This window comes from Manis javanica, chromosome 1, assembly GCF_040802235.1.
Source record: "Manis javanica isolate MJ-LG chromosome 1, MJ_LKY, whole genome shotgun sequence".
NCBI classification, from domain to species: domain Eukaryota; kingdom Metazoa; phylum Chordata; class Mammalia; order Pholidota; family Manidae; genus Manis; species Manis javanica.
In genome coordinates this window covers 183,293,565-183,317,332 of record NC_133156.1, presented here as the reverse complement: position 1 = coordinate 183,317,332, position 23,768 = coordinate 183,293,565, and the positions used below count along the sequence as shown (strand labels likewise).

The 23,768-nt window shown below is 47.6% G+C and overlaps 1 protein-coding gene across 7 annotated transcripts in view; it reads right to left on the bottom strand.

The window, feature by feature from the left end:
- Positions 1-1,204: 1,204 nt before the first annotated feature.
- Positions 1,205-23,768, bottom strand: part of ADD2 (adducin 2) — a 113,701-nt gene continuing 91,137 nt past the window's right edge. For all 7 annotated transcript variants that reach the window (XM_073211810.1, XM_073211820.1, XM_073211785.1 and 4 more), the window contains 7 exons: positions 20,021-20,194; positions 15,460-15,717; positions 14,486-14,605; positions 13,553-13,642; positions 11,524-11,671; positions 10,061-10,186; positions 1,205-2,842 (listed from right to left, as the gene is read on the bottom strand). In XM_073211810.1, coding sequence (XP_073067911.1) covers positions 2,535-2,842; positions 10,061-10,186; positions 11,524-11,671; positions 13,553-13,642; positions 14,486-14,605; positions 15,460-15,717; positions 20,021-20,194 — 1,224 coding nt within the window. In that variant the 3' untranslated portion in view covers positions 1,205-2,534. The remainder of the gene's footprint in view (positions 2,843-10,060; positions 10,187-11,523; positions 11,672-13,552; positions 13,643-14,485; positions 14,606-15,459; positions 15,718-20,020; positions 20,195-23,768) is intronic.

Genomic DNA, 23,768 nt, shown 5'->3' with positions numbered 1-23,768 from the left:
GCCCAGAAGATAGTAAATCACAGCTTCCTCATGCCACCGCTGAGCTCTTGCCCATTTTGTAACTTGTCTACATGCGTCCTGTACTTGTGAATTTCCCACGGGCAGGAACCATGTCCTGCCCCCAGGCCTGACCTGTGACTGAAACTCACATACTTTTGTTTTGAGTGCACTTGGAATGAACAAATGGCTAAGTATGAGGTGGACCCATACTTAATTCCAAGGGCAGTGCTCCAGCAGGGCTGGTCTCGTGGTTTTAAAGGGAATAAAGAGAATTTGAATGCCAAGAATCAATTAACATAATCTCTGAGCTACAGCTACTCAAACAGGAAGACCCGCATCTGTGGTTGTGGCCACTCCACCATTCTCTGAACACTGCCTGCCGCTGATTCTAGTAAAAAAATCTGTCCTCTTTTAATGACAGCGTAATGCCTGACGCCTAGTGGGTGCTGAACAAATATTGTGAAGAGATGGATGAATGGATGTGAGATCTCTTTCTTAAAGAAGGCATCAAAGGATTGGCTTTGAAAAGCATTTCCTGTATCACAGATTTTTTTCTGGGGCTTTGGTGCCCCTGACCATTGGGTTGCCCATCACAAAACCCAATCAGAAAGTAGGGTGGGGGTCTGGGGGCCTGGGCTAGCAATTAGGTAACTGCACTAGAGAAACACAGCCTCAGGTTTTCCTTAGTCATATATCAAGTTTCCTGCCTTCTAGAGAAATAGCCCAACTATGTATGGGACCTCCTGCCCTAATGGCAAGGCTATTGCCACTCCTGTCACAGGACCACACTGGCCTTACCGCAGTCCACATTAATCAGGGATTTAATGTGATGAGGGAAAACGCAGGTTGTTTCCTACCTTCATTTCCAGTGCTGACACTATGCAGAGGAGATAGTCCTAGAAGCGGGTCTTGGGCTAAAACCACCACTACTGGAGATTAAAGGATTAAAGGATCACCACAGTTGTTAAAAGCAAAAGCTCTGGATTCAGACTGACCTGGCATCAAACCCAGGCTCCCGATTTTTCTAGATAAGTCACCTGGAACAAGTCAGTTGTCCTTCTGGAGCTCAGTTTCCTTAACCATAAAATCAGAATAATCTTGTCCACATCACAGGATTATTGTGACGGTCAAAGGGTATGATGTATGTAAAGCCTGAACACAGTGTCTCTATATATAATAAGTGCTCAAAAATGAAACACTATGATTAAGAACTTTCAGAAATAGTTTTACAATTATCAGGACAAAAGGGGAAAATATTCTTTAAAGACACTGTGCTTTAAAGAGAATAGATTGTCTGTTTTTGAGGAGCCAACAATGTTGATTAATCAGTGCCCCATGGAAGGATATGAAAAGACAGTGTCGGAATTCGCAACAATGGCTGTGGTTAATACAAAGCCCCAGGATGGACAGACGATGACAGAGCCGGGACACCCAAGAATTTCTCTGACAGCTGGTCCAAGAGGATTATTCCCAAAGGGCTCGTCACACCCTCCTCTGCTGGACCCAGAGTGACTGAGTCAGAACCCAAAGGAGCCAAAGTTAAGGTATCACGGGTAAGATGCCCATTCCAGTCTGTGCGCCAATGCATCCAGGCCTGCGGGAAGGTCAGGGGATACCTGACTCTGAACGGGAGTGGGACAGGTAGAGCCACACCATGGCACCTGTCATGCAAAACTGGAGAGACATAGCATTTCCTGTGCTGTTTTGATCCCCCTTTGACAACCCAAAGCCAACAGAGGATCTAAATTTCCCCATATTTCTGCCCTGAGCATGAGACAACTTTTCTCTAAGCTGAATTTGGTTTTACTTTTGAAGCGCCTGAGATGCACAATTCAGATGGGTCGAATTTCTGGCTCCTTTTGTCGATTAAACTATCCCCCAACTATGGCTGACCTGGCTTGTCTTTATGTCTGCCAACTCTTACAACTCTTCCATCTGTCATTCAGGAGGTTCCATGAAGAAAGCTCAGGGTTAGTGGTTGCAGAAGCACAAGCTAAGCCATCAGCCCTTGGAAACAAGGATTAACTTCTGGTGGAGGGGATGGGGCAGTTTGTCTGGTTACTGTGAGCAGCAGGGCAGGGACCCTACAGAAAAGACAGATTTCTAAACATGGAGACAACTCCATCAGCAAGAGACTGGGTTTCTGTGCGAAGGAACGTGCTTGGGGGAAGCCCCAACCTGTCTGATTCAGTCTGAGCCCGGAAGAGTTTGCAGCCCACTTGGGCAGCATCCTCACAAAGGCAGTCCACAACTAGGCAGTGTTTTGTAGTGGGAAGAGCACTGAACTGGGAGCCAGGAGCCTTGAATTCTGGTGCAGGCTCTGCCACTAACTAGCTGTGTGACCTTGGGAAAGTCACCTGATTTCTCTGGGGCAGCTGTAAAATGAGGGTTTGGTCAGGTGATCTAAGTTCCCCCTTGGAGAGTGGTCCAGGGTCCTATTCTATCCTTCCTTGGCCCTGTGCTTCCAGGGACAGAGATGGGAGAAGGGAAGGGAGGAGAGAGCAGATACAGGTGGGAGCCCAAGGGTGTACGAATCAGGACTCCACTTTCTCCTTCTTTTTGCTCTTTTTCAGGAAGGATGGGGTTCGGAATTTCTTTTTCTTCTTGGAAGGAGACTTGGAAGGTGAGCCCTCTGGGGACATGGGGCCACTGGTGACCGACTCGGTTTTGTCCTTAGAGGTGTCGACATCCGTGTCGGCATTGGTGGTCATCTGGCTGAGGCCTCTGCTGAGCGTTTCCTCCGCGGTCTGCTCCTCCTCCCTCCCGTTGACCACCACTCCTTCTGGCTGTGCTGGTTCAGGCTCTGTGGTGGCTCTGTTTGTTTCTGTCTTCTTAGCACCTTCTAGAAACAGATCAAGAGACATGACCCATAAGATCTCACCCCCAGAGAAGTGATAACTTCAATGTGGGGTTAAGAGAACCATTTCTAGGCAATTCTGTAAAGTCAGCCTAGAGCAACCAGGGGGCAGGCTGACAGTGGAGGGGGGTTCTCCTCCAACCCCTGGCAGATCAGTAACTCTGGGCTTTTGTCTATAATGTAAATGGGTAATGATGTTCAAACATGTCAGGAGGCCAGCTAAGGCCCAGGTGAGAGCTTTTCTAGGCATGGAATGAGGGACAGACGCAGGCGAGGAGAGAGGTGTGGGAGGGGAGAGCAGGGTCGTGTACAGTTCAGCAGGGCATCTAAGCATTGTAACTGGTTCCATTCCATCAGTGAAAATAAGGAAATGACTTGTTTTCACATCCATTTCATTTCTGACAGCAGTGGGGAACCTAGGGGAATGCAGAGGGAGGACGGAATTCCCTGAGTGATGTGGCCGCTGTGTTCCCAAGGTAAGGAAGGATGAACCCAAAGGGGAGGTGCCTGGGTGGCCTGTTCAGCAGCCACCTGGAGGGAACCTGTGTCTGCCACCACGTTCAAGGTCAGGCCTGTTTGGATTGCCACCATGTTCAAGGTCAGAACTGCCCAGACCCAGCATCTGAACCCCCTTGCCACCCTTCCTCCCCATTTCTACTCACGCCACCCAGCTTCCACTCAAGCTTTGAGATGCCTGGATGCAGAGGGAGGAGGAGAACTTACAAAAGCACAGACATTGAAAAGTAGAAAGGAATGTAAAGACCTAGCTCACCTCCTCCCATTTCACAGGCATGAAAACAGTGAAGCAGTAATGGTGGGCTGACAGTCTCCTACACCCAGTTTAATAATGTTCTTTTCACTCAGTGAAAATGAAAGGAGTAAGTGTGAGCGTGTGGAAGCATGTGTGAGTGTGAGCAGTGAGTGTGTGATCATGTGAGCATGAGCATGTGTGTGAGCGTGAGAATGTGAGCATGTGGGTGTGGGTGTGAGCATGTGTGTGTGTAGGCATGTGAGCTACCACATCACAGGTAGGGACCCCGGCACGCTCTGCTCCATAGGAATATAGGTAATGGGGAAGGTCTAGCTGGTATAACTTAACACAAGGAGGGGGTAGAGATGTAAATTTTAGCAAACGGGGTTGTGACAGGAGTAAAGATGGAGCAATATAAGATGGGAGAGAGGGGAGGAAATCAGTGGACAGTCAGAATGGGCTGGCTTAACTCTCTGGGAAAACTCTTACAATGAGGTCTTTCCTTACTTCTGAGATTCTGTGGGCAAGCCCAAGTGCCCTTCCAGACAACCTCTGAGGGCTGTCTCTCTCTCAGTACCAATGACCTTGACCCCCAGCTCCCATTCTTTCTGCTGTCCAGCCCACGTCCTGCCATCATCCAGCTACCAAGTTCTCTGACACCCTTGACTCCTAGAGCCTCCCAAGCCCTGCACCACCTAGTCCCTCTGTCCTCACCTGGTGGTGCTCCTGCATGAGGTATCCAGTCTGGACATGACCTTGTCTCTGTCCACTCTCCTTGTTTTGCTGCTACTTGGCCTCGTCAACCCTCCACTCCTGGACCTCTTCCCACCCTTATGACCTATCCCCTCTGTCTAGAGGGCCCGTCTCTCTCTTCCCTGTGTCCCCACCCTTCACCCCATACAATGAAGTGTTACCTCTCCCTTAAAGTCTGTCCCAAACCATCCCTGCTTCCAGGGAGAGTTTATCACTCCTTCCTTTCTGTCCCCACTATACACATTTCCATCACAGTAACTAAAACAATCACACTTCCTTGTTTATGCCTATCTCCCCACTTGAAATTGAAATACATTTGACAAGACTGTGTCTGATAATCTATGTAAGTAGCTTGTAGTGTAACAGGGTGAAAGATCATGTGAGCATCTTGGCAGTTCTGCCTCCATAGTGTATCTCTCTCCTTCGCTGCCCTTACCTCTGGGTTAAATAGTTTCTACTCAGCCCTGCATGCAGACATTTTAATCATTAGAGGAATTTTGCTTACAGCTCAGTTTTACAAATAATCCTCTTATCCAAAACTTGTCTTGCCTTAAAGGAGATAGGGAAGTATGTATCAAAATAATGATTGTCCTGTCAAAGATTTATAGGACCATCACGATCAGGACCTAGGTAAACAAGAGTTAACTAACCGAGGACAAAGAATTTCACAGCTCTCCCTGGACCCTCGCCAGCACCCAGATGTCGCAGTTGCCTGTCACCTCCTAACTTCAGTCCCCTCCTGCTTCCCTTTCCCTAGCATAAAAGAAGCTTGAAACAGACCCTGAATTAAGATGGTTCTCAGCCACCATCTCTTGGCCTGCTGGCTTTCTGAATAAAATCGCTTTCCTTGCTCCAACGCCTCATCTTTCGACTTACTGGCCTATTGTGCAGTGACTGGCATGAACCTGGACTCAGTAACAATAGGAGATACTCAAGATATGTTTATGGAATCCATGAATGCCCGACTGCCTGAGCAAACAAATGGATGTGTGAATGGTTTTATTCTAAGCAAGCCACCACCACCCCTCACCTTCTTTCTTGTCTGTCCCAGCCTCAGCCTTCTATGCTGAACTAGACCCAGTTGTGTAAACAAACAGTGGCCTTGAGTCTCCGGTTCCCCCGTCCCCATTCTCATCCTCCTAGGCTGTTGTACCTTCCACAGTTCTGCACTTCAGTCCAGACCCTCACTGCAGGCCCTTCATCTGGATGAGCCATCAGGACATGCTTCTCTAGTCTGACCCTCTCGGATGGCTTTCGTACTTGCCTTCTAGCTCCATGAACACAACTATGGATAAGAGGGGCTCCCACTTTCTGCCCAGATGTCTGCCCTGGTGGTGACAGGTACTTCCACTCCAGGGCCCTTCATTCATGCCCTTCACCCCCACCTTCCCTGCTGTCAGCCCCTGGTCCATGTCTTGGTTTAGGAGAGAGGCACCCAGGGTTCTTCTCACCATCCAGAAAACAAAGCCATGTGAGTGTGCCCAGGTTCTCAGACAGCTCTCACACTATGAATTGTTTAGGGAGTAGCAGCAAGTGGAAAGTGGGGTGAGGGAAGGCGCAATGGGCCTTGGAAGAAACATGGTCTAAACTGAGGTCACCACTCCCTCAGCTATAGAGGACAGAGACCACTGGAGGCTTCGCTTGGCTGAGAGAAGGGGCAGTAGGAAAAGGCTCCAGAAATAAGCACGCACTGGGCTTCTAGAAAGTATCAAGGATCAGCTCTGAGAGCCCAGACTCCTCCTTTGTTAACAGCTCAGGATATTTAAGGTTGGAACTACACAGAGCTCTCAACCCATCTTCAGCTCTTTGACCCGGCTGGGAGGGGCCCCAGGGGCCAGGGGTAGACAGGAACTCACCTTCTAGTATCCCTGAAGAAGAACCACTAGCTTTTTCTCCTGGATGGGACACTTTGGGCTCTGGGAGTAGGGGACAGGTGAACGGGTAGGTGGAGTGGGGCAGAGCCTGGAAAATACGGGTGTCCAAGAAGGATGGCCAGGAAGCAGGGGGAGGGGAAGAGGAAATCAGGAGAGCAGGTGATCTGAAGCAAGACTGGACTTGGCAGGATCCTCATCCAGACCCCTGCGGGTGGGGAGACAAAGGGCTGAAAGGTTTGCAGAGGCTGGAGAAAGGGAGGTGCTTCTGTGGGGAGATGCTAAGCTTGTTTGGACACTAACCGGTCAGACTTGACTTCTCACTATCCCTCAGCCTCCAAACACTTGTCTCTCAGTCCTCCAATGCCCACCCCCTCAGCTCCTGGCCACTGCCCCTGGGCAGCCCACTCTACTCCTGTCTGCCAGTCCAAGTATTTATCTCCCCAAGGTCTGGCTCAAGCCTCACTAGACATTTGACAATGATCTTGCCCTTCTTTAAACCTACTGCCAATATACTCATTTTACATTTGTATGTGTCATTTATCTTTTATTTTTAAGAGCCCACACTTGGGTGCGGTCCCCTCCCGCCTGAACTTGGGCTGGCCCAGTGGCTTCCAGGAACCAAAAGAATACAAAGAAAGTGCCACGGAGCCTTCAGGCCAAAGGCTGCAGATGGCCTAGCAGCTTCTTCCTGTACAGTCTGGGGATCCCTGACCTGGCATGTATAAAGTCTGACCGCCTGACGGAAGCACACACAGAGAGCCCTACAACCACATGGAGAGACACAGAGAAGCCCAGACAGAGAGGCCCAGCCATTCCCAGTGTTCCAGCGGCCCCTGCCAAGATACCTGACATGCGAGGCCACCTGGGGAGTTCCAGTTCAGTCAAGCTGCCAGATGACCGCAGTCCCAGCTGACATCAGAGAAGAACCATCCAGCTGGGCCTAGTCAACTTTCAAATAACTAATTTCTCTAAGACCAGTTCTTATTATGCACCATGATTTGAACTGGCCACCCCAAAATGAAGTGGCTTAAAATTGCAAGGCGTGTATTGTCTCTCATAGTCACAGAACTCAGTACAGTAAGAACTAATTCACGCAAGCACACTACAAGGTCCTTTCACATTCATTAGCTCATTTCGTCCCGTTAATGCTGTGAGTTAGGAAGGGCATGGATTCATGTAATTCCCCCACTCGGCAGTGTTTTTCAGCGACTTATTTGAGAAGGATAAATTAGTAAATGCCAGAGCTGATCTTCTGATGCTGAAGTCACAGCTCTTCCTTTGCAGGCAGAGCTGGTGCTCCTGAGGCGGCCTGGGAAGATGGGGTCAGGGGGCAGGGGCAGCCAGGAGCTAGTCAAAGAGGAGGTGATGACAGAGATGGCCAGATATGAAGGAAGATCTGGAAGGCCCTCCTTCAGAGAAGCTGATGGGGCAGGAGACAGATGAGGAGTGAGGCTGAGGTGACTCAGAGAAAGAGGATTTGAAAGCACAGTAAGAAACAGTGAAAAGGCCATCCCTGGTCCCATGGGTGAGCTAACTGTGAACGTGCAGGTGCTGCCCGGAGGGTCAGCCCGGTCTGCCCTGAGGAGCTGGGCAGGCCATCAGACAAAGACAAAGCCCCGAAGCCCACTCCACCCCAGTCACCCCAGGCAGCTACAACTCGTGCCTCACTCTGTGGGGCCGGCTCTAGGAGGTGATGCTTCCCCACTCTGTCTGCATTGTGAGAAGGGTCTTCAGGGAAGACCTGCACTTCTCTAACAACCCAGTCAGGGCGTGCCTCCCCATAGGGGCACGGAATGAGACCAGAGAGCAGCAGGAATCCTGTGCAGTAGGAACAATGTCAGGTGGTGGGCAAGCAGTCCCCCGACCCATCACACACACCCTTCCTGCCTCCTGTCCTGCTGAGTAGCAGAGGTCACTCCAAGGGGTTCCCTTGCCAGGGGCTGAAATAGAATCACCACTCCCTGTCCCACTCCCTCCATGGGCCTCCCCTCCAGTCCAGAATTCCCTCCTGCAGCTGGTGCACATGCCCTGAAGGATGCCAGGTGCTCTCTGCGTCCCTATAAGGCAGTTGTTCCTCAAGGCTGTTCAGGCTGTGTCCCACGGCTCTAGAAGAGGTCATGGGATCCTTCAGTGCTTCTGCATCAGGCACAGGGATGCAGCCATGCTCCTGAAGGCCCTAAGCACTCCACCACAGGAGCGTCCAGGAGCTGGTCCCACTGCCCACGCACTGTGGGGGCTTGTGGCTTCTGGATGAATATTGGTGTGCGTTTGTGCAGGTATGTGTTCTGTGTGTGGCATCCTAGGGGGAAGCCTTGTCATACACAGCACATGAGGACTTGGTCATGAACTTTAGAGCCAGGAAACCTCTCAAACATGGGATTGTGAGATGCATAAGAAAATACTGGGGAGAAACATATTTCTTTTGAAAAAGTCCTCCCTCCCCCATTGAGAGTTTTGGAGTGAGTAAACAGCCTCTCTATACTTACTACAGAGACAAGTATTCAGAATCGGAGGAAACTCCTTTGATGAAGGCACAAATGGGAAGAGAAAGGAAGACGTTGTGGAGACAGGTTGACAACACCACGATGAGACACAATGAACACAAACAGTCAGGGGATATCCACTTGGGGCTCTGGCCTCAAGCAGATGGGTTTCTTCTGGCAATGCTGGGCCTGCGTTCAAGGCAGCAATTTGCCCACGCAGGGAGCTCAGTGGGTGCGGGACTCTATCAGCATCCACATATGTGGCCATTCCACCCAGAAGGGACAGAGTCCCACCAGGCCGCCAAGCTGATGCTCCCTGTGTGGCAGTACAGCCCTTCCTGGCCACAGCCCCAGGGAGGAGTGTTCGTGCCCCAGAGGGATTCCAGGAGCTCAGTGAAGACACCTGTGTCATCTAGGTGGCACGGACTATAACAGTATTGTTATCCACCACAGGTGTGTTATTAATTGTTATCATAATTAGATCTTAAATTATGCTTGTACTCTTTGAAAGTATGTTTTCATCTGAAACTTCCCTTGCATATGTAAGAAACTTAAAAAGGGAAAATATTAGTAGCCCCATTTGACAGACAAGGGAATTGAGACTTAGAGACTTAGAGATTCTCTGATTTTCTAAAATTAGCAGTTAAGTTGGGCCAAGACCTCAGTTCTCTAAGTAGTATCTGATGAAGTGGTTCTGACCTGGGCTACACATTAGATGCACCTGGAGGGGTCTTAAAACTCCACCCCATCCTCACTCAGACCATTTAACTCAGAACTGGTGGGAGTGGGGCCCAGGCAGGCATCAGGATTGCTGAAGCTCCTCAGGTTATTCCAATGTGGAGTCAAGGTTGAGAATGACATCATCAGCCTCATCTGGAGCACGCTGGAAATGCAGGGTCTCAGGTCCCATCCCAGGCCTAGAGCATCATAATCTTCATTTTAACAAGATCCCTAGGTGACCCATATGCATGCTAAAGTCTGAGAACTGGGCTAGTGAAATCAGAAAGGCCCATCAGCCAACCTAGGCTGAGTCAGAGGTGAGAAGGCTCTGGGTCAATCATTAACTGAAATCATCATTGCTTAGACTGGGACTTAAAGTCTTAAAATTTAAGACTTGTTGAAATTGCAAGGTATATCATTACATTTCATGAAGGAAACAAGTTGGAGTTTGGGAACCTCTATTTCAAATTTCCTAGAAATGGCAGAGGGGAAAGCTTTTTGGGTTGGGTTAACACCTGCTGAAATGCAGGCTCCCTATAACAGGCACACCTGCCCTGACTTCCATGCAGTCCCTGGAATGTGGGGGCACTTGCCTCCCTCCCAGCTGCTCAGCTCCACTCACCATCTAAAGACTTGGCAGGAGAGAGCACAGGGCTCTTCGTCTCTGACTTTGCTGGACTCTGTACCGGAGAAATAGGTGCCGACCTTACAGGTGAGCCAGGCTCCTCTGTGGTGGTTTCTTTCTCTCCTGAAAACACAGAAAATCACTTCAGGATAGAGGTCATGCAGAGGAGAGACGGGCAGAGAGAGTACTTTTTTAAAAACTGCTTTCTTCTGCTTGGTCGTCATTTCCTGGGCTGAAGCTAGCTGCTTCCCCAACCTTTAGATTTCTGGTATGTTCTGGGGGAGGCAAGGGCAGGAGTCAGAGTCACGGTCTGTTTCCTCCAAACACATCCACAAGCGGAACGTGTCACCCCTGATGTGGACAGCAAGGCTGCAGGAGACTTACCACCTGGGATTTGATGGTGCTCCTTTATTATTTAACTGATCTAATTTACATTTACAGTCCAAATAATTCTTGGGGATAAAAAGCACCATAGTTTTCTATCTACTTTCTCATTTGTGACATAGAACTCCAAGCAAGCCTGCTTTGTGCCTGGGAAGATGGCTGACTCTGGGTGGGGCCTGGGGTTGGGTTGGGGGGGCCCTGCCCTGAGGGAGGGAGGGCTTAGCACGGTGGACAAAACCAAGAGCTGGATTCTGTGTCTCACCAAATGCGCTTAAAACAAAGAGCAGGAACAGTACAACATGGAGTGTTGGGTAGGGAGGGACAGAGGGGGCTTTTTAGCCAGAAGGGGGCTTGAGATGGAGCCTGAATGTGGTACAGGCAATTCTGGACCAGGCTAGCGGAGAAGGGAAAGCTGCCAGGAAGGGATAAAGGTATGAACAAGGGCATCCAAGCCATCACAAGTATGAATATTTTGGAATCAACATGGAGAGATGGACTCGTCTGAAGATTCTGAAATGAAGGAGTAAGAAAAAGATGTGAAGGAATCAGCTGCTGGAGTGTTTTGATGGCCAGGCTAAAAGGTCTATATTGGGTCTGTTAGATAATCAATAATAATTATCACTATTATAATTATCTTATCATAAACATTTATCTGGACTTTACTGACCTAAGCCATATTTACAGGCTGTTCTAACACTCTACAAGGCTTAACTCCTTTATACCCAGCTGAGAGGTCAGATGAGGTCACAAGGGCACCAGGTAACTGCCAGCCACTGAACAGTAGGGGGCATCACATGATGAGCAGCATTACACTAATAAGAATTATTACTTGGTGACGGGGCAGGAAGGTCAGATTGAGGGTATGACAGAGGAGAGAGAGAAAAGCAAGTGAAGGTTAAAATGAAAGCAAATGAGACTGGATGGAACCCCAGGGCCCCACCAGGTGGGAAGGCAGGGGTCCCAGGGCCACTGGCAGGAACGAGCATTGCTGGTTGCTCTGCTCCCTCTTTGGGTACCCCCAGTTCCCCGTCCACCCTGGGAGATTCCTGAAGGACTGATGACCCGGGGTTATTTACCATCAAGTTCTAGATTCTTCCTCTCCACCTCTTTCTTGTACTCCTCAAGCTCCTGGTCAGTGAGTTGGCTGAAGGGGTTGGGCACCGTCTCCTCTGAATCATCTTCGGTATCCACGTCACCCTTGGACATCAGCTGGCTCTCTGTGGACTGAAAGTTAACCACAGAGTGTGTGTTGCTCTCTGAATGCTGCACTTGGGGCCCAGGCCCAAGCTTCCTTTCAGACTCTTGTGGCTGCTAGTGGTCTTGCTAGGGATAGCGTGGCATGCAGCTCCTTGGAAACAGCTCAGGGCCTCAGGGTAAGGGTTGTTCACTCCTCCCCACAGCTACCTCACTCCACAGACCCAGGTTCTTTGCAACTACCTAGAGGGATGCAGGGGAGCCACCCTCTGCCCCGGAAATAAAATCAAAGGATGCTCCCAAGCAGAAGGAAGACACACCTTTATTGCAGTCCCTCCTATGGATGCGTGCAAGCCATCACTACACAAATACAGTCAGCAGTCCAAAGTCTTTTAGCCAAAAGCCAGCAAGCAAAGCGTTGGCTCAAGCCAGCTTCATTCCAGCCATTCCCCACCATGCCCCTCCCCACCCCCAACAGCAGCACAGGCCACAGCACACAGCAGGAAGTCATATGCAACACACACAGTGGCTTCAGTGTTCTCAGTTCGGACTCTTAGTCCTGTTTCGCACAATCATAAATTACAGCAGGCCAAGGTACTGAGTCTCGGATCTTCAGCCTGCCAGTACTGCAGGTCCCTGGAGGATACTGGCAAAGTTAGTTTTTTACCACTTCTGTGGAACCCCCTGGCTCTGGGACCTTGCACAATCCCCTGACCCTTCTAGCCTAAGATGAAGTTCATACCCTGCAGCTTTTTCTCCTAATTCACCTTCCTCATCACGGCCTTTGAGGTGCTCCGAAGCTGAGGAGCCAAGAAGAATGAACCTGGGAGTCAGCCTAGAGCAGCTGGCCTACGGCATGCACCCCAGGCCGCCTTCCCTGGCCTACCAGGCCTTCTGATGATGGGTCCTTGGACAACTTCCAAAAAGGGGCAGCACTGGGCCTACTTTTAGAAATCATGGAGTTCAAAAGAGAATCCAAGACCAGGATGCCAAGAAAAGGGGCTCCAAGGAGAGTAGTTGGGGTACACGGCAGAGTTTTTGACAATATGCTTACTGTATTGAACTCCCCCTCATTGCCAACACAGTATCATGGGGCAGTTCTAATCCTTGACCCTGTGGCACATTTGATGTTCCTCATCTGCACTGAGGTGGTGGAGAAGTGGGAACAACGGTAGACCCTCCACACTCCCCATGCCCAAGGGCGCCCACCATGGGGGCTGCAACCTGATCTAAGTCATCTCGCTTTGCTGGGCAGAGAGGAACCGTTCCTGGATTTCACCCTCCCGACTGCTAAGGAAGATGCTGTGCCCACTGCTACTTGGCAGCGAGCAGCAATGATTCCAGCAGAAGCTGGAATTCTGACCTTCACTCCTTTTGCTAGGCACTAGATGAACACTGTTCTATCTCACACACAGAAACGATTTTATACTTTCTAACTCTGTGGGTTTATGTGGGCAGCTAACTGCCCCTGTAAGGGCCCAGTTCCTATTTACATGCCTACGCTGTGAACACATGAGCATCTTCCCAGAGCTATGGCTTGACGATGCCCTATCCACGTACAGGGGCCAGAAATGCTCAGGGCAGACAGGCCTAGGGAAGCTGGGAGCCACCAGCCATGCTCCTGTGATCCCAGTTTGCAGAACACTAACAGGTGGCAGAGTGGAGTTCCATGGGGAAAGCATGGAAGTCGCCGTCACTCCTGCGGCCAGGCAGGGCTGCTGCTTCCCAGCCCAGTACCCACAGGGGGCAATTAGACACTGTCCCCCATCCTCACAGCAACTGTTTTGCAGCAAGAGCACCAGCGCCCAAGATTCGCATGAGGACTCAGGGGTCCTGCTGCCCAGCCCCGGGCACTGAAGACCCAGAGGGCAAACATGTGTCCCCTCCAGACAGGGGCAGCTTCTGCTGTACCGGGCTTCGGCTCTTCTCAGCAATGACGCTTGCCAGGAGCTGGGACTGAGGCCCTGCTGACTTCACATCTTGTCGGTTTTGTTCTCGAATCTGTATGCAAAGGGAGCGGGAGAGTGAGTCAGCTGCTCAGTGTTAGGATGTGGAGTTTGGGAGGGCATCCCAGGGCATCCTGGCATCCAATAGGGTCTGCAACTTGAGTCTCAAAAGGTCCTCTGGTGGTGTAGGAGTCTGTCCCCTATATTTCTCACATAGTATGTCCTCCAAGGAGCAGTCTCTAAGTCTGTTTCAGAGTGAATATGTAGTTTACATAAAACACCAGGTTCTCATTAACTCTGAGAAGGTGAGAGGTACAGAGTGAAATGAGGCATAGTACATCCTTGAGGGGGGCCCTCAAATTTGCATATTCCTAAGAAGTACCTCTGAAATGTGTTTAAAAAATTGATTCCTGGGTCCAACCCACACCTACTGAATATGCATCTTTTGTGGGGTGGGAGGGGGGTTGGGCTGGGGATCTGCAAGTCCTGCGGCCCCTGGGAGGTGGTCCTTTAAGACTTAAGTTTTTAAAGTAACATTTGAAATATAAGTGAGTGAACTGTAAAGCAATGTTGAGAAATAAATATAAAGGATTTTCAAATCTTGAAAATGAGCCAAAGAGAAAATAGCATAACATTTATAAAAACTCAATTTGTGGGCAGGATTCACAGACACATGTAATATCTACAGCAAGCAGCTCTCCAAGTAAGAAGGCTGTATAGGACGAAGTCAGGACAGCACTTAGCACAGTGCCTGGAATACGGCCAATAAATGGTAGTTTCTTTCCCATAAGGGGCACCCGGGATATTGGTAAGACAGGCACATCCCAGGAACTCAGCTCATTTTTGGGGGACTTCCCTTGAGGGAGAAGAGTTGGCAAGATAAGCAGCTACCACCTACCTTGTTCCGCATGTCCAACACTTCCTGGGGGTCGGTATAGAGAGGCACAAATTGGTTTGGATTTTCGATCCGTATTGGCATGCCACTGCTGGATTTCTCCACCTCGTCAGCCTTCATCCACTGGACACACACAAGGCCAGGTGGGTAAGGCACAGGAGTGAGGCCTGTGCGGCATCCCAGGGACCCACCCCTCGAGATCAGGGCCAAGCGGCCTTCAGGGAGAGGTCAGCCAGCCTGCACATAGATGTTCTCCCCTACTGAGTCTCTCTGTTGTCTGTTCTCCCAGGACAGATGGACATCTAAAGACCCAGCTGCCCAAGAAGGCCCCCAGGCAATCAACAGTCATCCATAAAGCACCCTGGAGAGCAGGGATCAGAATCTTGGTAACCAGCGGTGACAGCTGGCCACTTGAGCTTGGGGATTAGATGACTCACTGATTTTAATTTGCAGGGCTCTTTGCTTTTTATAATGGAGAGCCATTCTACCTGGCTGCCTTACTCACTACTTTATTAACTACTCTAATGTTAATGAAAAGCCAAAATAAGAGTCAGGGTATGAGTAGAGGGGGTGGGCAGGAAGAGGACAACTTAATAGAAACAAATCCCCACCTAGCCCCTGGGTTTGCATCAGATGTGCAGTTCAAATATTGGGTACCCATCCCCTCAACTCCCCAGAAGCCCCCTTCTGGATGCAGGAACAAGAAGCAAAACCAATTTCTCCTGGGTTTTGTGCTTCTGGGGGTGACCTTGTCTAGCCACCCTCTGGAGAAATCTGCTCCTCAGACCCAAAAACTCAGTGCAAAGGGGCAAAAAACAGGTGATCAGAGGTGTGCGCAACTACTCCCAGATGCCCAATAGGAAGCCCAAGGGGAAACTGTACGAGCCCAGGCCCAGAGGAGACTTAATCTGCTCCCCCTTTTAAAGCTGCTGAACCCACACATGTAGCCACGCAGGAGCTCCCCCGGCTGCCCTTACTGTGGTCTTGGGTCGGGGGCTGCCCATGCTCCTCTGGACCTCGTCAGCCACGCTGACCCGCAGGTAGGTGTTGGGGGTGTTGAGCCAGCGCGTCTTCTCCTTCTGCTGCTTCTGGGCGTGCTGCCGTAGCATGGGCACTGGGGCACCGTCCTCCTCCAACACAAAGGCTGTGACCGTGGCTGGGATCTCCACCTCACTTTTGTGTTTGGTTTTCTCTTGAACGAAGGGATAGCGGTACGTGTAACCCGTTCTATAACCCTAAAAATTGTAATAACAGAACCACTTTTTGTGGGGAAAATGGTCTGCATACACACCCGCATGCCCCATGTACGATCTGCCCTGTTTTCCTGAAGGATTCAGTTTCAGCCAGAATCTCCAGGACAACCCAGGCCCTGCTGCTCCTCTGGCGTATTTCAGAGCTGTTCCCTCGTCCTGGTCCCCCAACAAGCCCTCTGACCAGGGCTGAGAAAATCCCTAGAACCTCAGGTTCTTGTGGACCAGACGGACCAAGCTCCCTACCCAAACAGAGCGCCAACTTCTCATCTGCCCCTGTAGTTCTCAACCCTGGCTGCTCACTGGCATCACCTGGCAGCTTTACAAATGCTGAAGCCTGGGCCCACCTCAGCACTGCCGACTTCACCAGACATTGGCAAAGTCAGGGCTGCAGGATTTTCAGCTTTGCAGCTGATTCTAACCATCAGCCCTCCCTTAATTAAGATGCCGAAGCCTCTGATTATTTCCTTTTGGGAACCCTGAAATCTGATTCAAGAACGTCTCTGTCTCTTAAGCAAGGAAGCCCATGTCCCACCAAGGTGGAAATGATTGCTACACAGAACACTTATTCAGGAATCTTGGCAGATGCTGGAGCAATTCTTGGCTCTCCCTGTCTTTTATTTTTTTACATTAAAATGGTATTAACATTTTCCTGGTTATAAAGAAAATGTAAGCCGCATGTAGGAAAATTAAGCACTATGGAGAAACATAAAGCATGGGTTTTATGCAAAATCTCATCCTCAGAGACAACCATTAAAAATCTTTCCAATCATCTCGAAGCATGCATATATGTATATGTAAATCATATAATTACAGAATATATGTTAATTATATATAATATATATTTATAATATATAATTCATGTTTTATAATTACATATTACTATATATATAACTATGCATTATGTATATATATAAAACTATGTAGGTGGGACCATACTACACAAGCAGTTTTACAAGCTGCTTTTCTAGCTTATCAGTGTGGTTTGGAGATTTCTTCATGTTATTGAACCTATAAATATACAAAACTTTAAACAGCTGTATAGTATGCCTAGGAATGGACATAGAATTGATCTAACCAATACTGGCGGACACTTTGCCATTTTCAAAATATTATAAACAACTCTGAAATGAGTATCTTTACATATTTCTCTTTAGGCAATTAAACGATTCTCTCCTTAAGATAAATTCCTAGAGTGAAATTTTCTGGGTTAAAGGGTACATTCAAAGTTTTTTGATATGTATCATATCCATCTTCTCAAAATATTGAGCCAATTTATATTTCCACCAATTGTGCTTGAGTTCCCAGTTCTTATCTCCCTTCCCCCCTGCTGAATATTGCTGAAGTTTATAAAAGAAATCTTTGTCAATCAGATGGATTAAAAGTAAAACCCGCACTTTTTTTTTTTGCTTTTTGATTATGAATAAAGTTGGATACTTTAAATTTAATAGCTACTTAAATCTCTTCCTTTGTAAATTGTGTTCTTGGTTCATTTTTCTACCAAGATGTTTACCTTTTCCACATTGATTTGTAGTCTCTCTTCTTACATTAGGATATTTTGACTACCACAGATGTTGCAAATATTTCCCCCCATAGTTTGTCTTTTTGCTTTGTTTATGGTGGGGGGAATGGCTTATAAGAATGCACATTTTTAATTTCAATGTAACCACGTCTGTCAGTATTTGTCATCGTGACTTCAGACTTTCCTGCAATGCTTGACAAAGTCTCCCCCAACCCAGGAACATCAAAACTGTCAATCTATGTTTTTTAATACCTGTATGAGTTTACTTTGTATGTTTAAATTTTGGATAAATCAGCAACTTGCCTTGTGGAAAGGAATCAAACAGCAAACCACCTTAGTTTCATTTCCCCAATGGCTAGTAGTCTATCTTTTCCCCACTGCTTTGTAAGATTCCTGTTTGCCCTGTGTTAACTTCTCATATATTTGGGATCTACTTCTGGACTCTATAAACTATGGCACTGATTTGCCTGCCCTGGTGCCACTCCGTTTAGTAACTACAGCTTTATCACGCTTTACCATAGTTGTGGGACACAGATTCCTAATGACTCTTTTTACAGGATTTTCTGCCATTCTGAATTTCTGATTTATTGACTAATTCAGAAAACTGACCTCTTTACCCTATGGAACATTCTGAGAATAAATTATAGCTCTTCACTGATTTCAGGTTTTCTCTGATATCTACTGGTAAAGTTTTATGATTTTCTTTAAATGGGTTCTGATTAATGTTTTATGATTTACCACATTTGCAAATAGGATTATGTCCTCCCACTATTATATTTTTGAATATATTATTATGTACATGTTAAGATGCAAAAAGAAGCTACTAATTTTGTATATATTTTTATAATAGACCACTTCAAAAATACACTCATTTCTAATTATTTTTTCAGTTGACTCTTTTGGACTTATAGGCATATATAATACTTTCTATAAAGAATAGTAATTGTTTCCTTTGTAATATTTTTATGTCTCACTGCCTTAGACTGAATTCCAGTATTTTACCTGAACATTATTTAACAATAGTGCTGAGAGCAGGAATCATTGTTTTGTTTCAAAGTTTAATGGAAATACTTGAAAGGTTTTACCATGATACTGGCTCTTATGTTAAGAAAAAATCACTTAAATTATGTTCAATAAGTGTCCTGTCCTACTTAACAGCTATTATTTTCATAAATTGACACTAAATTCTTATCAAATACCTTTTAATATTAAAATGATTAAAAGGTTTTTATCCTTTGACTCATTAATATCATGAACTATAATTAAAAGATTTATAATATTAAACTATCCTTGAATACTAGCAATGAGCCTTCACTTGGTTGTTGGGTATTATTATTCTAATAGTATGCTGGATATTATTTGCTAATTTTTATGCAGCACCTTTCATCAACTCAAAGTAAGATTGGTCTGAATGTGTTGTGTTCATCTGAATTGCATGGTTTGATGTCCTTTCACTCTTCTCTGAAACAATTTAAATAAACATAAGAATTGTCTGTTTCTTGCAGTAGACTAACAGACACTGAGAAGTGACTAGAGGTTACCAAGGGGTAGGGGTTGGGGAGGGTGTGGGAAGACGTTGAGGGGGATAAAGGGGAAAAATTATTCACAATCACAATATAAGTTGGTCACAGGGATGGTAGTACAGCATGGAGAATACAGTCAATGACTCTGTAACATTTTTCTACATTGATGGATAGTAACCGCATTAGGGGGGTGAGGATTTAACAATATGGGTAACTGTTGAACCACTGTGTTGTACACTTGAAACCAATAGAAGGTGGTATATCAACGGTACCTCGATTTTAAAAAAACTCCCTGAAAACTAATTGTCTGTTTCTTAAAGACAGAAAGAATTCCTGTATGAAACTATCTGGCCCTGATGCTTTATTTGGGCATAGATCTTCAGGAAACAAATGTTAATGGGAGTTGTATTTTCATCGTGGACTGTACCTTCATCATTATAAAGTGGCCCTCATGGTCAGCCTGGTGATCTGGAGTAACTGGGGGATAAGGATAAATTACTGCAGTGACCCAGGAAACAACAAGGAAGGTCCAAGGAAGCAGCAGTGAGGAGGGGGAAATGAGTCAGATACAGAAATGTTACAAAGATAGCTTTTATCTTTCACTTTTCTGGGCAATCTAAGAAGTTACAATCTCTTCCTGCAATTAGCTCCTCATTGTACATACTTTCCTCTTGTTCCTGAATAATCTACTGCTTATATGTCACAACTAAATTATTAGTCCCTAGAAGAACAAAGAAGGATCTTAAAATTCTTTTGTATTCTTTAAAGCCCACTCTGAGGGAGATACCAGTTAATTCCTTACATGATGGATTCACTCAATCATCACAATAGGATATTGTTATAATGTTGCTCACCAGGAATGAGGAAATTGGTGGTTTACTGTGTTTTCTGCATTAAAGTCATGAGACAACAAAGGCAGAACTAACTACAAAAAGGTGAACTCTTTTGTGAATAACCAGTATCTTCTTATCTTCTTACCCTTCTCCAAAGAGCACTCCACAGGTATGCTGACATCCACAACCCTTGGAAGGGGGGTGGCAAAGGCCCTCATTTAAGAAAACTCAAAAACTCAAAAACTACTAGAATGACCATAAATTCTAGGTCAAATTGCCAATCAACGGGGCTTTAACAACTGAACTCTGATGATGGTGGTTCTCAGGCCCATCTAATGCCTTGTCCTGGCTGGTTCTCAGGGGCTAAGCCTTAACGGAGTGGCCTGAAAGGGCAAAGGCAGGAGACTCACCAGGTTGTCTAACATCCTCATGAGGGCCTCGAACTCATGCTCCCCCAGCCGGCTCTTCTGCAAGGGCCCAAAGGTACTCCCTGCCCACTGCACAGAGCCCACCTCATGGGGTCGGTGCTTCTGCTCCAGGAGGATGAGGTTCTCTGCTCCCCCGGCACTGGACAGGGCAGACACCTGCGGCAAACAACAGAGAGCCCTCAGCTCGCGTGCGTGCGTGTGTGCATGTATGCACACTTACCCATGCACTTACCTGTGCTCATGTGTGGAAAGAGAGTGGGGATCAGGGAAGGTTAGAAACAGAAATGTCTAGAAAACTGAGGAGTATTTGGCTTCCTCCTCCCAGAGGGAAAGCCACTCCAAATTTGGGTGTGCACTACTTCTGGGGAAAGGTTTTAGCTGTTTCTTAATTTCAGTTCTTGGAGACTATAGAGAAGGAAGAAACAGAAGTGTTAAATCTTAAGAGTATAATAGTGGAAAGTGACCCGGGACAGAGACCAACTTCAGATTGATATTTCTGGAGGATGAGATCAGAAAGGGCTCCAAAGAGACTTCAGTTCTTATCTGTAATATTTTCATTTTTTAAGACAAAAATATCTGAAATGAAAAGGCTATTAATATGTATTAATCTGAGTGATAAAATATACTCACTATTGTGAGTATATATTATTCTCTGTGTATTTGAAATCTCTATTTAAAAAAAAATGAAACTTGAAAGAAACAGGCTGGCTTCTGGGCCAATGACTAGTGAGTATAGCCTGATGGGCTGACTGGCAGGTCTAAAGGAAGAATGCATCATCCACGATGGGGTGAGTCAGTCAAGGAAACAGAGAAAGGAGACAGGAGCAGTACTGACTGTGCACAGCCAGGCACTGTGTGGGGGTTAGGCAGCTTTCCTCAGGGGCGCGTATTAGGGCAAGACGTATGTGTATACAGCAGGGAATTTTACAATCATACTAGAAAACATTCCTTAATCTAACTGATCTCCTTATTTCCTAATGCCATGCTCACTCACCTAGAGGTACAGTCCATTTACTCCCTGTATCCACCACTCAGATATAACAGGTTACTGCTGGCTTCCTGGGTAAGTCCAGCTACAGAGAGAGATGGTGGTTTCAGAGTATTCTAGTGAGCCAGGTGTACTGTGTTATACATCAATACCCTAGCGTTCTGATTAATATTGACATCCCATGTAAGTCTGCTTATTACAGTGGAATGGCTTCGATAAATAAACTTTCAGTGTTCCAGTTTTTACTGAAAATGAAAGGATGCAATTTAGTTTGCTGACAAACACAGGTCCAGGAACCCATGAGGATCCTAGACACACCAGAATGTGTTAAATTCACCAGCATTACAAATTGCTCCTGTGAGATTTCTTGGAGGTCAGCCAGGCCCTTTCCCAAGGGGACTCCATCACCCTGTGAAGAGGAGGAAGCAAGAACACTCATTTTCCACACCCTACTCATCGAAGACCTGTGTCCAAGTGAAGCTTCCATTTTTACCTTAAAAAGGTAACTCCTCACCCTGGCAAAAACAGAGAGCTTAGAGGTCCCAACTTGAAGGGCCAGCGCCCTGAGGAGAGGTCCCAGCCTGTGAACTGACCTTTCCCACCAACCCTTACTGTCCCAAAGGCAGCGTAATGTATGGTGTTTAAAGATAAGGTCTTAGGCATCAGACTGTCTGGTCTGAGTCCTGGCTCTGCCACTTACTCACTGCGTGACTTTGGGCAGCTATTTACTGTGTGCCTCAGTTCTTTCATCTGTATAATGAAACAGTAGTATCTACCTCCTAGAATTATTTAAGGCAATATTTGTGAAGCACTTAGAATAGTGCATAGGGAGTGCCATATAAATGTTCATGATACATGCATTCTGAGGTCTTGCCATGAAAGGCTGAGAAGCATTATCCCCTGGGAACTGGTCATTCCTGGAGGAGGAAAGAGCTGCTGACATCCTTGTAAGAACTGCCTCCTCCCACCTTCCTCTTCCCCTGCCAGTTTCCATGGTGATGAGTAGCAAATGAAGAAAGCCTGAGCTTCTTTCCATCAGCCTGGAAGCTGCCTCTCCCAGCTGGGGATGACCCAGTTTCCTGCAACCCCAAACTGATGGGAAGCAAAGAGAACATGGTCCCCAGAAGAACACAATAGGTTCTTCACCTCGAACCACTAAAACAATCACAGCCATGTTAACCTGTTTGCCAAGGTCACCAAGGGGAGTAGCAGGCCCGCAATGGAGGGCCCTGCTAGCCATTCACCCAGCAACAACCTGGCCAGTGGCTGCAATCCTAAAACATCTGCAGGTTGCTGGTAACCAGGGCCTTCCATGCCTTAACCGCCCACACCTCTGGTCTAATCGTGCCTGCTTTTCTTCCATACCTTCCAGCTTCATTTCTCCCTCTAGAAGCCTCCCTGCTGCACTAGCTGGAAAAAAGCCACTGGAGCTGTTCTGGGGATTCCTGCCTCTCTCCTGTGCACTCTAACATGGGGGTTATCCGCCTCTACCGCCTGTGCACTTTAACAAGGTCACATCAAACCAGTGACTGAAAAGAAACTGACAGCAACAGGGCCAAGAGAGGCAGCTGGAGGGCTGTCTGAGCCAGTGGCTGGCAGCCCCGCCCTTCCATCCCCCTGGGGCTAGACGGCCATCCTGCCTTTGGTGAGACTTTACAGTGGCCATTCTGAGGGTCTGGCGCCTGGGAGAGGTGTGCTTCACCATGTGGGGGACACATGGACATTGCCCTCCATTCACTGTTAGGATTTGCTATCTTTGCAAAGAAATAAGAACTATTTTCTCACAGAAGCCTCTTCTTCAGAAGGAAGATGGGGAGCTCTAAGAGCTCAGATGTGGGGAAGTGCAGGTGGGCTTCTCAGAGGCTCTACCAGGCTCCAACTTCACGAGGGCCAGGGCCAGGGCCAGGGCCGGCGTCACTAGCTGGGGCAGGGAGGCCCACAGCAGTACCACCTTGGTCCTGTTCTACCTTCACCACGTTCTCCTATTCTGACCACTGATGTTTGGGGCAGGAGGAGGGGTCACTCACCCATTTCCTCTAACATCTTTTCAACATTGTCCTCACAATTGTCTTATCAACATATGCCTTTAAAATCGACTGGGAAACACACCACTTATAGAGCCTCCACTAGCCATGCTTATTATCCCATCCTCCCCACTCACCCAGGAGAAGGGCGGCCTTCTCCTGGGTGCTGCTCTGCCCAGACCGGCCAGGGAAGAACAGATGGTCCACCAAAAGGAGCCTGGAGAGAGCTGGTTCAGCCTCAGCACCCAGCCTCCCCCTCCGTCAGCTGAGTCCTAAAAATAAGACCAGCAACACCTCTTCTTGTCTGAAAGGCCCTGTCCTAGCAAAGACACTATAGGCCCCACATCTGCAATTGAGGAAACCTTGATCCAAGCCCACAGCCCCGAACTGGGAAGGATGGAGCCCAGTCAGCTGGGTGAGGCCCCTTGCTCACCTGAGGGCTTGCCACTACGAAAGGACCATATGCTCCTTCGGATAATGGTGGTTATCCAACATCACCTTGTTATCTGATAAAGCTATAGGGGCTGTGATTTCCTAATTCTCCTTCACCAACTCCTTTAGGGGTCGCATGGCCCTGATGCTCCACCCACCCTCCGGCCAACCCCTTACTGGTTAGGAGAACTTCATGATCAGCTGCCTGGACATCACAGTGCGGTTTCCCTGAGTTCAGGCCAGCCACGTCAACACCCCACCATGGCCTGATTTCCACTTCTCTTTC